The sequence below is a fragment of the Aspergillus fumigatus genome, chromosome 2, assembly GCF_000002655.1.
Source record: "Aspergillus fumigatus Af293 chromosome 2, whole genome shotgun sequence".
Lineage (NCBI taxonomy): Eukaryota > Fungi > Ascomycota > Eurotiomycetes > Eurotiales > Aspergillaceae > Aspergillus > Aspergillus fumigatus.
In genome coordinates this window covers 4439315-4456450 of record NC_007195.1, presented here as the reverse complement: position 1 = coordinate 4456450, position 17136 = coordinate 4439315, and the positions used below count along the sequence as shown (strand labels likewise).

At 49.8% G+C, this 17136-nt stretch overlaps 6 protein-coding genes across 6 annotated transcripts; 2 read left to right on the top strand and 4 right to left on the bottom strand.

Annotated features, from left to right (window-relative positions):
* Window positions 1–28: 28 nt before the first annotated feature.
* On the bottom strand, window positions 29–2414 carry AFUA_2G16670 (TRAPP III-specific subunit 85 family protein; the record flags this gene model as incomplete). The annotated part of the gene is made up of 2 exons (XM_750911.2): window positions 29–1287; window positions 1340–2414. 2 exons carry the CDS (start codon window positions 2412–2414, stop codon window positions 134–136), a joined length of 2229 nt encoding a protein of 742 aa, XP_756004.1. The 3' UTR covers window positions 29–133.
* Window positions 2415–2950: 536 nt separating this feature from the next.
* AFUA_2G16660 (tRNA adenylyltransferase) lies at window positions 2951–4980 on the top strand (the record flags this gene model as incomplete). The annotated part of the gene is made up of 3 exons (XM_750910.2): window positions 2951–4058; window positions 4113–4664; window positions 4739–4980. The coding sequence occupies 3 exons, from the start codon at window positions 2951–2953 to the stop codon at window positions 4978–4980; spliced, it is 1902 nt and encodes a 633-aa protein (XP_756003.2).
* A 233-nt stretch (window positions 4981–5213) lies between these two features.
* AFUA_2G16650 (Tti2 family protein) lies at window positions 5214–7151 on the top strand (the record flags this gene model as incomplete). The annotated part of the gene is made up of 4 exons (XM_750909.1): window positions 5214–5366; window positions 5422–5584; window positions 5640–6094; window positions 6147–7151. 4 exons carry the CDS (start codon window positions 5214–5216, stop codon window positions 7149–7151), a joined length of 1776 nt encoding a protein of 591 aa, XP_756002.1.
* Window positions 7152–7319: 168 nt separating this feature from the next.
* AFUA_2G16640 (phosphatidylinositol-3,5-bisphosphate 5-phosphatase) lies at window positions 7320–10373 on the bottom strand (the record flags this gene model as incomplete). The annotated part of the gene is made up of 1 exon (XM_750908.1): window positions 7320–10373. The coding sequence occupies one exon, from the start codon at window positions 10371–10373 to the stop codon at window positions 7320–7322; it is 3054 nt and encodes a 1017-aa protein (XP_756001.1).
* A 1738-nt stretch (window positions 10374–12111) lies between these two features.
* Window positions 12112–14328, bottom strand: AFUA_2G16630 (acyl-CoA dehydrogenase family protein). Its single transcript, XM_750907.2, has 4 exons — window positions 13640–14328; window positions 13351–13578; window positions 13199–13288; window positions 12112–13148 (listed from the first exon to the last, which is right to left on the bottom strand). The coding sequence occupies exons 1-4, from the start codon at window positions 14130–14132 to the stop codon at window positions 12646–12648; spliced, it is 1314 nt and encodes a 437-aa protein (XP_756000.1). The 5' UTR covers window positions 14133–14328; the 3' UTR covers window positions 12112–12645.
* Window positions 14329–14658: 330 nt separating this feature from the next.
* Window positions 14659–16965, bottom strand: AFUA_2G16620 (putative protein kinase; the record flags this gene model as incomplete). The annotated part of the gene is made up of 1 exon (XM_750906.1): window positions 14659–16965. One exon carries the CDS (start codon window positions 16963–16965, stop codon window positions 14659–14661), a length of 2307 nt encoding a protein of 768 aa, XP_755999.1.
* Between the last annotated feature and the right edge of the window lie 171 nt (window positions 16966–17136).

The following is a 17136-nucleotide window of genomic DNA, read 5'->3' as shown; positions in this document are numbered from 1 at the left end:
ATGTTCTTTTGTCTGTAGTGCTCTATATGTGGAGATTAATAGATCAAATTTTTGATTGACTTAAAGTGGTTGCCCAAATTCTATAGCTACCATATGTCATAATATATGCCACGTGTGGCTCGCTTCACGCATCTTAAGCTCGTTCAAAGTCGTCATTCGCTGAAGTTTCATTATCCCCCGTCATCGGCGAAGTAAGGCCGCCTGAATCCAGAGGGTTGCCAATCAAAGACTTCCGATTCTGGCGCTTGTCCAGCTTTTCGCTTGTTTCTTCAGGTTCCAGCTGCTCAAGCTGCTCAGTCGTAGATACTTCCTCCTGAGGGCCTAAGCCCCGAGCACCAAGATATTCGACTTTCACCGTATGTCGTAGATTATCAACGAATGATTGCATCTCTGGCATGGGAAATACTCCGTCGCTGTCAAGAACGTCGGCATACAAGCGTTCCGCTTCCTCAAGGCAAGAAGACGCCAGAGTTGGCTTTCCAACCCTGAGCCAGAGGTCAGCCGCAAGGATGCTCCACATCCCAGCCTTCCTGCGACGACCGCCCCATCTAACTCCGGTCAGTGGTGGCCTAGAAGCATAACACGCCGAGATTCTTTCGCTGAAAAGGATCTGCCCTATCCCGCCGACTAGACCTAGGTCCATGGCCCGCATGGCCCATTTAGCCGCGCTTTCAGTTGCAAACCCGCCACGAGACTTCAGCAATTCCATCGCTAAGCATAGGCAACGCAGAGCGTTGGGGGCATCAGAGCACCTCGTGAGGTACGAATAGCAAGCCGTTTCCAACATCTGATCGATGGCTTCGAGTCTCGGTTTCGCTGGCATGGCCATTGGGTTCAGCAGCGTACTCACTGCGCACATCTCATGAGCACCGGCATGATATCTCCAAGCCTTATCGTTGGTATAGTCGGAACGTAGGAGCTCATAGGTGGATGCTGATAGCTTCCAGTCACGAAGCATGAAAGCAAAGTCAGCCATCTTTCGCAATATCGCTTCAGGCGTGTCTGGTTTGTAGAATCCGCGCGCAAAATCATAGTTCCCACCACCGGAGCCATTAATGCCAGATCGCGAGCTAGAACCGAACCCTGCCCATTTCCGCGACATCGACATGAAACGGCCACTAATACCGCGCCTTCGAGATGCCACCTGATCATTCCAAACGGCAACTCTATTTTCCATGTACGGAACGATTGACTGAGCGACTAACTCCCGAACGAAAACCCGGATAGCCATCACGTCCGAGTCAAAGAGGTATGGGCGATATTCGGTGTCAAGCTCAACAAGTGGTTCTGGTATCGGTTAGATATCTGGACTGAAGGGAGCACGTGAAAAACGACATACCGTCCTGGCTTGCTAGATGCTCTGACGGCGAGAGCCATTCGCACTGAGGGACTGGAGCGCTGTCATCATCCGTCACAACGCACTGCATGCTGCGTAACCTTAGTAAATGACAATGCAGCCCAAAATGCCGCTTCATCTGATCATAGAGCTTGGTTGACTCGGCGATGTCATCCCGGTCCTCGTCGTGAACGAGCACATAGTAACGAAGATACTCGGGGTGCACCCACTCCGGTAACCTCCGGTCTCCATTGCTTGTATCTGCATACAACTGGCGAAGAGTCTCTAATGGAGCCGTATTGCGTGAGCTAATGGCAATCACACTGGCTACGGGATGGCGGAAAGTCTCGTGGGGTGCTGCCGACGCCGTTGACAAAAGCTGACGCAGGTAGAACTTGTACAACGGTGAAGTCGCAAGGGAATTCGCGAGGTCTTTCGGGCGCTGGGGAGCGCCCAATAATTCATCTGCCGCATCAAGTTGTCGGTCCAACACATCCTCCAGCTGTGCCAGAGAGTTCTGTCCCGTGTCGGGGCCTGCGAAAAACTGCTGGCGACCTCCCAGATCCACAAAGCGTACTCCGTAATCCTCCCACCCACGACTCGATCCAACGCTATCCCGAATAATGACTTTCCCAGGAACGCTTTCTCCGAATGGCCGGATCAACTCCCAGAAGCCGCCTTTGAAACCTTTCTCCCGTACTAGATCATCGGTATCCACGGACGCATAAACTCCGACAGTAGGAGAAAAAGACCGTATGATCAGTGATCTAATATCTTCCGTACCATCAACATGCCCCTCCAACGGTGAGCCCAGAGACGACCTGGCTAGTTGTGGAGTTGACGATCTAGGCGGCCGACCGTGCGGCGACGCAGAACGGATCGGAAGCTCCGAGGTAGTAGCGGAGAGAGGCGTTGGTGATAATCCTCTCCTGGCTTCAAGGGAGTCTGGGTCTATTGACGAGGAGGAATCACGACGCTGGTCTGGATATCTTGTCTTTGTTGTGATACGCGGCACGCCGGGCGAAAAGGACGGCGGAGGTTTGATCGGAGAAGCATCTCCAGGCGATGTCATGGACATCGAATTGTTTCTAAATCAGGATAAAGAAAGGTAAAGGAGACCCTAGAGCCCATGGACCGAGAGGTGAGGCCGGAAAGAGGGCGTCGGAGGATAGACTGGAGAACCAAGTAGAACCCCCCTAGGATAGATACCTAATGAGAAGTGGATTGGAAGATAAGATGAAATGGCCAGGCAGTCGGACAAAAACGTGGTACAACTGAGGAGGGCAGACGAAGGGACTGGAACGTCTGCTCGTCCTCGTCCAATCGCTGATGATCACTCGGAGAATAAATTCAATAATTCTTATGCAGCGCAATAAAACAATATACTCCCGGAGATATATCTGATGTAGTCTTCCAAATCCAGCTTACAATAGTGATGTTATTGTCGCTGTTGAGTTATGACAAGGCGGTAGTGGTGATCTTCAGCCCCATCAATCGTCACAACACTATCCTAGGGAATGAAAGATTCATTCATGACTCCTACGCGTTTCGATTGAGTCACACATATTCTGCACTCATGACAGAAGTATAATACTCATTGCATGGCTTGTGTCGATGTCAAATACCTCAGCTTTGCGCTTCCTGCTTGATTGTCATTCTTTATTGCGCCCATCCTTCTTTTTGCTTCCTACTCCAACCAGGCCGGCAAGCGTATCCCTGCGACATTCGAGGAACTTCGCACCAGGCGCGTATCCAACGTCTTTTTCACGAACATTTGGACTGAACACTGGCGGACTTTCTATGCGCCATCAAGAAAGTTCGACCCTCCCCCAAGGAAGAGCACCCAAGAGAAGACGCATATCCGTGACTGCCCCGCACGAGGGTGCCTCCGACACAATGGCGACGGTGGCGCAGACTTCCTCCCATACACCTCAGCCGCTGGCTACGATACAGCTTACACCCCTCGAGAACACCTTGAAAGAACTCCTCCTTGATGTCGCCAACTACATACGAGAACGAGCAATCGCCGCCGGCGCAAGCGAGGCGGATACCCCACACATGGTGCTTCGATTCACAGGAGGATGGGTGAGGGACAAGCTGCTTGGAGTCGACAGTCATGATATCGATGTAGGAATCAGCTCCATGACTGGTTACCAGTTTGGCATGGCCCTCAAAGATTATCTTGACATTCCTGAAAATTTGGAAAAGTACAAGCGCAACCACCCTAATGGGCACATGAAGGAGGCTATCGTCAGCCTGCACAAAATTGAAGCAAATCCGGAAAAGTCCAAACACCTGGAAACCGTAACAACCAAGATCTTTGGTTTCGATATCGATCTGGTTAATCTTCGAAAGGAGATGTACACGGATGATAGCCGGAACCCACAGATGGAGTTCGGCACCGCCGAAGAAGATGCTTTGCGTCGCGATGCAACGATTAATGCTCTTTTCTACAATCTAAACGAATCCAAGGTGGAAGACTTGACTGGACGGGGGTTTTCAGACATGAGGGACAAGATTATCCGGACTCCAATGGAGCCATACCAGACCTTCAAAGACGACCCTTTACGTGTGCTACGACTGATACGGTTCGCCAGTCGCCTGGGCTATAAAATCGATCCAAACACTGAAAGGGCGATGCAGAACAGTGATATTAGTGTGGCACTAAAACTCAAGATCAGTAGGGAACGCGTGGGGACAGAGTTGGAGAAGATGCTCAAAGGTCTGCAAAATCCAGTTAGGTTTGAAACAGAGCCGCATGTTAACTTTGGGTCAGGACCCGATCCTCGAGGCGCGCTGCAACTCATTGATCGACTTGGTCTCTACCATACTATCTTCGCCAATCACCAAGACGACGTCAGCGCCGATACATCCACTTGGTCGCTAGCCTACAATGCTTTGGAATCTTTGCTGCATCCTGAGGGGCCATCGAAGACCGCACTAGAGAACGTGCGCGACTTCCTCATGCGTAGTCCACTCGAGTCGTATCATGCATGGATGATTGCCGCTTTAGCACCCTGGTCTAGCGTGCCACAGCGCGTAGCACAAGGGCCGAAAGCGAAACCCTTGCCCCCTCGAGCGGCAGAAGTGGCAAGAGACAGCCTGCGTTCTGATAATAAGTTGACCAGCGTTCTTGGTGATGCGTCTGCCAGTTGGAGATCCATTATTGATGTCAAGTCTTCGCTCCTGGAGGGCCGCATGAACGGAACAACTCCCGAAGTACGGCAACAGATCGGCTTGTACATCAAGAGCTGGAAGAAGGATTGGAGACTCTGCATAGTCTTGGCTATTCTTCAGGAGGTCATGAGAGGAGCAGAGCTCCTGTCAGGTGAGAAAAAAGATACACATGACACCTGATACTTTTGAATGAATTTGTGGCACTGACCTGTGCTCGACCAACAGTGATCCAAGAATATGACAGATTTATATCGTATATCATTCAGAACAACCTGCAAGGCGTGTGTGAAATGAAACCTATCGTGAATGGGGCTGAAATCATGAAAGCTCTAGAGGCGAAGAATGGGCCTTGGATGAGCAGAGCATTGGATATGGTGTTTAAGTGGCAACTTCTACACCCTGAAATTACAGAGAAGGAAACGGCCCTCAAATATTTGATAGATAGAAAGGATGAGTTAGGTCTGTAGTTGTTGCTGAGACCCATGGAAAGACATGATTACTCCCAAGAACCATGACATGAATACTTTTTCCCTCCCGCAAATTTCTCGCTACAAATTGTAATCGTTACCCGACAGACCACTCCCAGCTATAGAAGAAAACATTCTCCTCCATCATCCCACAACTCATAAAATTTCTTTCTATATGAGCCGAGAATAATTCTACTGGAAGCTGTGTACCACCGTGAATTGAGCTTATTGAGATGGATGAGCTCCACACAGTGGCACGTGAGACCCTCCAGCGACGAGACTCTAGTATAATCCCACAGGCACGTTTAGACAGCATAAACGTACCTGAAGATCTAGATCTGTTATGGCACAATATATCATCCTATCAAGTCAAGGATACATCAACCGTAAGAAAGTTCCCTTGAATACCGGGTTGTTCAAGCACTGATAACGTCGAAGTAGACCTGCGAGAATCTTCTTGTCGCTCAGGCATTTTTGACACGCCGGAGCTCGAAGAGCTTATCAGAGACTGACGAGATTGCTGGCAATAATCTATATCAGTGGGCCAGCGAGCTTGCGCTTCCGTCTGTAGTCTTCGCGACGACAGAGGTAGGATCCGATGACGGTAAGTCGCAGACCTTTCCTCTCTCTCAATGTTGCGGAATGTTGACGCGACATAGTCGACAAGTCTGAAACGATCCGTGAGAATAAGCTTCAACTGGAACTTGCTGTCTCTGTCCTTGTTGCGCTGGATTCTCTTCTGCGGATTCAGAAATCGGCGCACGCAGTAGATGTTATCACAGCGCTGGCGAGTTTCACATCTGAGCAAGATTCCTGGACGACACAAGACAGTTATATGAAAACGAGGGAAATCCTAGAGAACTTTGTTACAAATGCCCATAGTGAAGCAGATAGCTCCTTCTGGTCTCTCATTGAGAGGATCCTCAAAGAGAGAATCAAGCCGGTATTCGCGAAGACGAAAAATCCTGCGATTACTGCCGAGGGCAGAAAGAACTTTCATCCTGTACCCCTACCGCGATTTGATGCTAGTATCATCGATCCGGCGACGAAGCTGTGGAAGATCAGTGCTGTATACGCTACTACAGTGCTAGCCTGGGTGATTGCGCAGTACCAGGTACGCTCCTCAACCCCAGCGCTAGGTCGTATTGCTGATTGCTATGATACAGGCAAAGGATCGACCTTATCTAGAAGCCCACTTTCCACTACTCGTCCCACCAATTCTTGCCCTGATAGACGACGATAGTGTCACCTACAAGACACGCGGTTGCCTTCTCTTGACCCAACTCCTCACACCAATCCGGGAAAGCAAATCTGACATCCTCCAGAGGACAAACCTGGCGTCTGTCTTCGAGGACGCCGTCAGACCATGTCTCCTGTCATTGCCATCAATCACACCCGAAGATGACGCCATCAAATTGCTCGGGGTAGCCTACCCAGCTCTGCTCTCCCTCCTACAAACAAATTACCACACTGCCACCTCCAGATCAGCTGCAAACGCAAACAGAGACAAGTATATCTCCAGCGTGGCGAGAACTCTCCGAGAGAACCTCATCTCCTCATTCCACCACATCAGTTCAACAAACAGGACCTCAATCTCCTCGTTCGCCTCGTTCCCGTACCCGCGTCTCTCCACCCTTCTTGTCAACCAGATGTACCCTCTCCTCCTGGAGCTAGGCATCCACACGACAAAGTACCTCCAGGAGATCGTCCCCTTGCTGTACAGTACGCTGTCGAACCCTTTCGGAACAGCATACCCGCCTCTTCTCCTTTCCGCGGTAGCCGTAACACGCGCGACGATTCTGAACGCGCATCCGCGCCTGTGGCGATGGCGCGGTGAGATCCTCGGCGCGCTCTGCTCGTGTTGGCTGCGTGTAGCCGAGGAAGAAGGCGAAATCGCCGAGCGGGCTGCCAAGGGGCGGAGTGCTGCTGAGGACCAGGAGACGAATACCACGCTGACCAAGCTGAAGAGGCAGCTGCGGGGCGCGGTGTACCTGTTGAGGTTTGCACTGCAGAACCCAGCGCAGGCGGACGGAGATGCCGGCCAGCTGGAAGCGAAGGCTGCTATAGGGAAGGAATTGCAGGATCTAGTTGACGCTGACGAGTCTCTTGCGGACTTGCTTCTTGCGGATATTGACCCTAATGATGCGGACTTTTTCGGGATGGATCCGTAACTGTCTACTTTACAGCTCTTTTGATGGCAAGAGAGCTGTGGTGGACACACCTGGGCAATATGCTTCGTTGGTTCCGCAAAGTGAGCTATGCTCAAATTTAGTCACATTAACGACAATCTTGGGTATCTTTAAAACATAATTCATCATAGACTAAGAGCAGCAATTGGATTATATATCGACCCTTTGCTTGAAAAGACTCTTTCCTCGCAGCCACTGCCGGTACCGCTTATAGCGTTTCTTCTCATAGTCCTCTGCAACAACTGTAAGTCCTTCCTCCGATACGGTAAGAAACTCGGCATAATCCGCTAGGTTCTCCTCGGCATTAGCTTCGAGTATGGCCTCTTCAATATTGCATTTATTAGCGTATTCCAGTAGGTCCAAGTTCGACTCATGCTGAGCAGAAGCGGCGGTAATTTCATCTTCTGATGTCACAACGAGAGGAACGTTCAGCGGGTGGTTGATGTACCGCTCGTATTCTTCGGCCTCTGCGGCAGTGACGGACGGATTTAGCGAGTCGGTTACTAGCTGGCCGAGTGTCCATTGAGCAATCTGTGCTTTGCTGGGTGTAGCCGATTCCGTGGATGTCTGCATGGAAGGTATTTTGCTACTGGATACAGAGAGTTCATATATGGAGTCTTTAGTACACTTTGCGGAGGGTTGTGTCAAGTCCGGCTGTTGCAACCCGTTCTGTGTATGATTGGGGTTCCGTGGCGAGCTGTGCATGGGTGAGCGCCTCGACTGCTCAATGACACTACTCCCTGGCTCCTGTATTCTCACACTTCGTTGCGGATGCCTCTCACGATTGGCTTGTTCGTGAGCAATTCGCACATCGAATGGGCTGAAGTGGTGCGGAACGTAGTGGAACGTTGACTTCATTTTGAACGAGAAGATCTTTGGGAGAGTCGAGACAGCCAACGGCCTATAATACTCCAGCCAATAATCATCAAATCGCGAGAGAGGCTCCTTCGGGCGCGATGGGGGAGGTGGCAGTTCACGCTTCTTCAGATTCTCAGGGGTGTACCAGTTGATATAGTTGGGTCGCCTCTTCTCAGCCCAAGATTTGGGACTGGCATGATGCAGGTAGTAGTCGGTGGACAGGTCCCACAGCATCGGTTGACCTTGAGTAAAGATGTAGTTACCAAGGAACAAGTTGTAAGCTTCCTGACGCTGCGCATCAAGGAACGAATTGTTGTAGTATCTCTTGAAACTCTCCACCATGTCTCGAGAATGGCTGGTCCACTGGTTGATCTTGCGGTATGTAGCCATGGTATTGACCAGGTGCGAACCGCCGTACTGAATGGCAATTGTGTCACCGTGATCGTGCCACATAGCAGAGAAGAGATTGACTGCATCGCAGTCGTACTCCAAAGTGGTGCCATCAATGAACCCGAGAGCATGAAGCTGATAACCAAGGGCTCGTTTTGCGATCACAAACTGGGCAGCATTTGTACGATCAAGACAATCGATGCAATTCGTCCGAGCAATCCCATTCTGAAGCTGCAAGCCAGAATCTGCGTCATATCCATTCTTGAAGAAGCCAGTCTTCGGGATGATTTCGCCTGCGATCTCCTCCAGTGTCCCTACCACATCCTGGTCGCGACTTTTAGCAGCGCGGCTCATGTCCCATGGTTTGTATATGATTTTTTTATCTCCAGGCAGAAATTGGTTCAAATAGTTGATGGCGTTGGTATACTCTTTCAGAAGCTTTGACTCGCGCGGCGTCCGCTCCCTGGACTTGATCAGATTCAAAACGTAGATTGGGGCACCGTATCTCTCGAATAAATTGTCAAAATGGAGGGCCGCAGCTGAGTAGAAAGGATCCACAAGATTCAGCTCGATATCAGGTTTGGGAGATACTCCTGAGTTGTCCTGTGTCCAGTAAAGAGGGATACTCCCCCGATGCTGGACGTATGATGTGTACAGAGGGTTGGCGTACAGAGCAGGACCGGGAGCATGGAATGAAGTTTCGGACATTTCAGAAACGATCTGCTCCGTCTCAACATCGTTGGCGACGTATCCCAGATCATTAGCACCTCGTTTCAAGAAGCGAGCCCCGGCAAAGAATCGAGATCGGCGGGCAATGATGGTCAAGTATGCCAGCCGCCCATACACATCGATCTTGGCCTGGTCCACATAACCATGAATGATAGGGAGACACCACTGATAAGGATTCTTCAGGGCTGCGATTGCGGGACTGAGAAGATGATGGTTCCATATGAACATCGTATTGTAGTCTTGATGGAAGCCTTTCGAGTACCCGTCCTGATGAAGCTTGCGTTCACGGCAAATGTTGTGTTGCAGGGTGCGCGTGATGTCGTATGAGTAGCTGAAGTAGAATGACCGACTCAGGTCAAGATTATTAAGGATTGTAATATACCGTGCCTCTTCCGGGTTCTTCTCGGGCTTCAGCTTCGAGGAGCTCGATGTTGTCAACGAGATGAGTTCCGTCCCATCGATCTTGTAGATATAGTGGCCGCCCACCATAGCAACCTGCGACCTCTTCGTCACCAGAAGCATGTAATATGCGCCCGTGAAGCGGATAAAGCCAAGCAAGGCCCATGCGCTGCATCTGAGCTTCAACCCGCCGGAGATCTTATTCCCATCGTCAATCGCATCCAGCAACTGGCTCATTTCACTCTTTGTGTACACAATGTCGTCCTCGACGATAACCAAATCATTTGTATCTGACGTACGGTCGATTTTTAAAATGCGAAACCGTGTGTCTGACAGATCCATGCCCACCATATAGAATCGAGTTGCCGTCTCATACAATGAGATCTTGTGCATGCGGTTGATGCTCTCTTCGCCGAGATCGAAAAATGCCGATCGGTGCTTCTGCGCTAAGGTCGGTGACGAGTCACGCTCGAACGATGTCGCAACATGAGGCTCCTCATCCTCTTCGTCATGTCCATCTTCGCTCATCTCAGCTGCTGGGGGCGGGCTGAAAGGCATGGGAGGGAAGGGAGAGGCGGTCCGCGGAGGTTTGAAGACATCTTCTTGATCGGGAAGTCTTCGCTGCGTGGTATCTACCTGATCCTCAGTTCCTTTCAAGGTCCCGTTAGACGTAAAGGATCCCTCTGCAAGTGTAGAGCTCAAGTCAGACGCAAAACTTGGGGTGCGGTAGTCTGCTTGTGATGGAGCTCTTGAGGGATACTCGTTAGCTAAAGCAGCATTGTCTTCGACGAACTCCACCGGCCGTGGCGCATCATCGAAGCTCTCCATTTTCATGACTGAGGCTGGGAGAAACCTGCTCCAGCTATTCAAATGTAGTATTCATGGGGCAGGAGAAGAATCGTCGAATCTGCCACCGAGTCGGGTAGTTGCTACTAGCATGCAGCTTATCGGTGTGTAGAACATTCATAGGCCCACTATCATTATTACAGCAGGGGGCAGTATTACCTTATAATACAACTCCGTTACAGAGTACGTTACAGAGCCTTCCCCGCATGACGTAATAGCCACCATACATGTTACAGACTTACAGTAACTATTAACTATCATAGATTCATAGTAGTTACTTCTGGGGTATCAATCAATCATCAGCCACACCTTACCAGAGCTATTGAAGTTGCAGTAGAATGAGTCTGCTTATTTACTCAGCTGTGAAACTTCTTCACCGTCCATTTCACGTAGGGAAGCGAATCTCAATCATGTGAGGCCGACTGAGTATTGAAAGGTGGTTGTGCAAGATCAAATAATGCTTTCATAGCTCTAGAGGTCTCTGAATATGTACTCACAATCTATACAGACTCTCACATCTGATCAAATAATCAAGTGCTGAAAGTCGACCGTGGGGTTCGGCCGGCAATCGTACCGGTGTACTTCCCATTCTTCCTCCTTCCTTCCCTACTTTGCTGGTGGGCTACTAATTTATACACGGGCAGACTACGGCGGCCTAAGCGTGCTGTTAGCTGATGTAGGATCTTGTGGAGTGCTTCTTTTATGAGTAACAAGATGCAATACAAAATAATTCAGACTGCATGTGTAATCAGGTCTACTTACTTTCGTACTCAACAGAGGGTCAAGCTTTCCTCGGAAGAACGAGCAGATATGGCTTAGAACAGATGGATTACTTATCATAGCTCTTTCAGAGATAAGATATGAAGAGAGGTTGGATGTTCCATATATTCCTCAATCAAGGAATATTTCACATTAGGGATGTGGTTGTGCGTTTATCTTGGTCATTCTCACTCTGACGCCGCGGCAACATTGCTTTGTATACAAGTTGGTGCCCACTGCATGACGTTTCTCATCGCCTTCCAATATCTCAGAGTCTCATATCCTAACCACTTTTTAGACTGGCACAAAATGAGGAAAATAACGAAGAAGGAAGAGTACCATGACCTCTTGAGTCCGTCAGCTCCCAGAATCTTTCGTATGTTCGGAATAGCTACACCTAAACGACCGCGCCCAGAATTCGAAAGCGAGGAGGAAGAAGGACCATACCGGCCTCGTCGCCGTGGCAAATGTGAAGCATCGTTGGGCTCTCAGGATGGTATGAGTTTGTGATTCTTTCATCAGTTCTCTCAGAAGAGGCTGACATCACATTTTTCAGAAAGGGAAGAGCTCATCATGGGGGTAGACACGTCCGACCTGCCCATTGCGGGAGATAACCCAAACGAGGCGCAGAAGCGATACCAGAAATTGCCTGCAATCCGCGTTTTGGACTGGCAGATAGACGCAGACGGCCAACCTATACGCAAACCACTGAGAGACAGCACGGCATTGACGGCTGCGCTGATGCAAACCCGCGGCACTGAGGCGGTTGATCCATGCAGCTTCTGCAAAGACAATAAAGGCACTTGGCGCATGTGTGTCGTTGAACCTAACCCAGATGAGAGCTCGAAGCTTGTCGGAGCATGCGCAAATTGTCGGTTCAGTAGGAGATACAACTGTGACCTCCGTGAGTTGACTGTAAGCTTCATCCTGACTTTGCTTCACTTTGTTAACGATTGCACCAGGGGCACTCAAAGATGATGAATTTATAGATTTATCGCTCAGTTCCAAAGAGTCCTTGGCGAATACTACCGATAGCAGTGTAGCGGAGGAAGTGCAGAAGGGCGAAGAACAAGCTGTCCCTGTCCAGGAGGATATTCAGACAATTATTCAGGAACAGGTAAAAGAATCTGATAGACAGATACCGGCTCCAAGGTCACGTCTCGATGGCAAGGTTGTTCCGTTTCCTCTCGGACCAGAAACTATCAACAACTTGCCTTTGCTTAAGCAGGCGATCAAAGACATTGTTGCCCACCTCAATATACTTCATAGAAGAGTGCAACAGCTGGAGGAGAAGCATGAATCGATCAATCCTTGGGAGCTAGTTTGAACCCCTGCGATCGTGGTCGGAAGACTAACATTGCCCTCAGACTTTTTGGGTGTCTTTGAAACTCCCGCAAAATTGGATCTTGTTTTTATAGCTAGTTAAATCGTTGAGTTGTAGTGAGTTTTGAACATCTGACACAGGAAACATGAATATCTGCACTGAGTTACCATCCTAAAGTTTCGACTGTTTCTCAAGAGCCTGCCTCCGCGTCTTAAGGGCCTTGGTCTCCTCCTGTAACGCGAGACCCATCATAATTTCCTCACTACCACCCCCAACTACATGCACTCGCACGTCGCGGGAAATCTGCTCAATTCGTGCTCCCCTTCCGGACTTATTATACCCAGCGCCTCCCAGGATCTGCTGCGCTTCACGAACACTCTTCTCAAGAGCTCTAGTAGACATTACCTTCAGCAAGGCCGTCATGCCACCAATCTTCACGTCGTCAGCAGGTCGATCTTTTGTGAGCTCGATGATGTTGACGAGCTGCTCCATAAATGCATACGCAGGCTCGATCATGAGGCCGAACCGGAAGATTTTGGATTGTATTGCCTGTCTTTGGATGAGAGGCGCGCCGAAGGTCTCTCGCTGCACTGCGTAGTGGAAGGCATCCTCTGCGCAGACACGAGCCAACCGCAAAGCGGCACATGCAAGAGTAAGACGCTCGGGGTTAAAATCTTTGACAATATCAGTACCTGGATTTCTTTTTCTGGGGGGGCGTACTCACTCGACATAATGATGGGGAAGCCTTTGTTTTCTTTTCCGATTAGATTATCAGCCGGTACCCGAACATCTTCGAATTGAAGAAACGTCGACCCTAGTTGACCGATCAGCTGCCATGCATCAATCATGGGAATTTCTTTTGCAGGCAGGTCATACCACTGGCATTGACGCCTGAATTGTGCATCCGCCGGCGAGTCACCCCAGGCGCAGTCAAAGGAATCACAAGCAGACTGATGCCGTTCCTTCCCGGTCCCCCCGTCCTCACAGCAGCAGTGCAATAATCAGCCCAGATACCATTCGTGATCCATTTCTTCGCCCCATTGACAACGTAATGATCACCATCTAATCTTGCAGTCGTCTGGATATTCGCAACATCTGAACCAGCTAGTATCCCGTCAGCGAGACTATCGCCCCCTTTAAATGATGTAAAAATCATAAATTGTACCATCAGGCTCTGTAATCCCCAAGCAAAACCTGATATCCCCCCTCGCAACCTTAGGTAACCATCTTCGCCTCTGCTCCGGGGTTCCGAACCTGGCGATAGGCGGACACCCGATACTATTTCCACCCCCCAGGCCCCATATAACACCCACATATCCGACCCGGGTAAGCTCGTCCGTAACAATGAGGTTACACCACGTATCCCATTTCTCACGGGGCACGTTACCGGGTAATGAGATTCCTGCCGCGTCTTCCTCAGAGGTTAGAGGATGGACAATTCCGAACCCCAGGTCGCAATGGCGCCGTCGGACTTCCTCGGGGACTTGACCCGCTGTTTCCCAGTCTTGAGCGTAGGGGACGATGGATGTTTCTACGTAATTGCGGACGTAGGCGCGGAGTTCGTGGTGGAGGTCTGTGTAGTAGGGGTTTTTGATGTCTAGTTGGGGAAGAAGGGGTTCGCTGTAGGGAGCTGTCGGGGGGGGATCTTTACGAGTCATCTTTTCTGACAATTGGGATAAGAGCTTTTGGGGAGAAGAGAGAAAGAGGTATAGATGATGACCCTCAAAGTGAATTGAGAGTTAAGGAAGCTTTGTCTTACGCGTTTATGTATAGATAATGTTACATATTATGCCTGGAGGAGTTTGGGGATCACCGTATCATGCGGGGAAAACGGCTTGTGAACCTGTGATGCATCATGGAAATCCCATGAAACCGAGGCCCGACGCTCGCCTATGATAAAGAGGATAATGATAATGTATATTTCTCCAGGTCCGACTTTGTGTAAATACACTGTCCTCGGGTTTTATTGTTCGTCATTGACTCGGTTTTATTAAAGATGAGTAGAGAGGAGTTGCAGCATTAATCCAGACTCCCCAGATGAACTCAAGATACATATCTATGCATTATATAGGGGTCATGATTTCAATTATGTTCACATCTATTCTATTCCTCCCCGCATCGAGGCGGCTGTAGGCCCGAGCATAGTGCTGATGAAAAGAGTTCAACCAGTTTTGTTCAATAGCGTCAACAGGAACGATCCTGTGTGGCAGTAGCGTCCAGAATATTTTCCAGAGCTCTCTTGACATCCGCACAGCGCAAGCGTCGATGAGGGTTGGGCTCTAGCATGCCGCTGATACACCTCATCAACGAGTCAGCTACAGACACACCATCCTCTAGTATGATCGACCCCATGTCGAGTTTCTGTGCAAAGTCTGCTGGGAATACAGTGTTTCTAATGCAAATTCTGGTCGGTGACTGTCGATTCGTGCCCTTTGTTAAGTCAGTCAGAACCATTTGTCGTTCCATCTTAGTGTTCAGACGATAAAGAAGCTCAAAAAGTATAACTCCAAGAGCGTAAACATCAAGGGTCTCGTCGATGATGTAACTGAATTGATGATTTCCGGTTTGGAACATGCCATTAGAGTAATTCTCTCCATTAGTGGTCAAGGGTGGGCGGTAAAACTCCGTGCCAACGACACGCTCGAGCTTTGGATTCTCCTCGAAAGAGGGGGTAGGACAGTCATTCAGATGTGATACATCTGCGACAAGACCAAAGTCTCCTATTCTGGGATGACAGTAATCAGGTGTGGACCCGTAATTCGCCATGCAGGAAGGGCACCCATCGAGTTCGCCATTCTCGGATGGTGAGAGGAAGATATTTGCCGGCTTCAGATCACGATGAATTATGCTTTTGGCGTGCAGATATTCCACCCCAGAGATTATACGTAGCATTAATCTCAACGATGGTATCATATGGAAGCAGTGACGCCGTGAAGACGGGTGGCCATGTTCTATGGGGCCCACAGACTGAGGACTGAGATATGCGTTCAGTGAGATAGGATGCAGAGACATTTGAATATGGAGAACAACAGCAGGAAGCTGAGACCCATTTTGACGCCTTCGTTGGATCTGCAGCTTGGACGCATCGTAACTGAGTCCGTCGGTGAAGATATCGTCATCGGTGCCGCCAATCGTCGACAGCTGACCGTGAGACGCAAAATTGACATCTCGAGGGATCGACTCGACCTCCTCGTCGTCCTCAAGACTCCTTGTTAAGCTATTCTTTGAGAAGCGCGACGATGACGTAGCATGACTGTAGCGACGTCGCGAATGATGAGAAGCATCGGCTTCAGATTCAGCAGACGTAGAATTTGAGCGTGCCTCAACTGCAGAAACTTCCGAATGTTCAAATACCACTCCGAAACTCTGCTCGTCGTTTGATTCTTCCACGTACAGGCTGTGGCTCTCCTCGTGCTGGAACTCCATTGCACTCATATTCTTTGAGTGAAGAAGGTCAGATATATGAGCCTGTTCCACCCACGCACCATAGTATCGGACAACATTGGTATGTTCCAGTCGAGCAAGGGTTCGTATCTCTTTCATGATACTTTCTAGTTGATTTTGATTGCCGCCTTGCAACTGCTGAAGCCGCCTATGACTCAGCGGAATCTTCTTGATTGCGTAATTCTGCCCGTCAATATGATTCTTCACATGATAGACTTCGCCAAATGATCCGCGACCGAGGACTCTCACTTCTGAGAATTCCGTCGCATAACGAGATATAGCTGGAGTCGGTGGTGGCGGATTGGGCCTGAATAACGGGAAGCTCACAGGCGAACTACCCAAGAGGGCGAACGGCTGATGCTCTGGCGCGTGCGCGTCGCCTCTTCCGGCATCTTGCTCTCTGAACCCCAACAGTCCGCTGTATTGACGCCTCATTTGCGCAGGTCGTGCAAAATCCGTTTTTACATGGACTTGCATCCGATTTGAGGCTTTGGAAGCCAAAACGACGTCTTTCGTTGCATCGAGAGACGGCGTCTGCTTAGGGATATCATCCAAGTTTAGCCCTTTGAGGGCCTGCAGGCCAATTCCATCAAGGGTTTCGCGATACCTCTGTCTTCTCTCTTCCCATTCGTCGCTCTCAATGCCTCCAGGTAACATTCCATGTGTCGATAGCAGCTGCGATTGATGGGCATACATCTTTTTGGCCAGATGCTGTACCTCCGGAGAGTCCCGAGTGTACCGCATCTGAGAGCCTTCCCTGGCATTGAGGATGTCTGTTGCTTTGCTGAGGCAGTAAAACTCGAGCAAGGCGGAGGTCATCCATGCTGTATGACCCTGAGCTTCGACATCAAGGACGTCCATTGATGCTTCAGAGATGTTTTCAGTGCCAGACTCCCTATCGAAGGATGCAGTCCGTGCACCATTCCCGGAATGAGACTCGCCCCGGGTCTTCCTCGAGGCTGTTGGAAGTATTCCATGGTCGCTTTCATCGGAGCTGGATTGAGACTCAGAAGAAGAGATCTCCGAAGCTGGTCTGAACATAGACATTTCGAGGGGCACGATCAGTCGCAATGCCTAGGGGGTGGATTTCACGGCTACAAGGGAGCCATGCCAGCACAGATGACCTGCTTCATGTAGCAGTGGGTCAATAGGCTGCGTCGCAATGCACCAGAGGTCTGAATTGTGAGAGTAGGCACGAATGTATATCGTGAATGATTA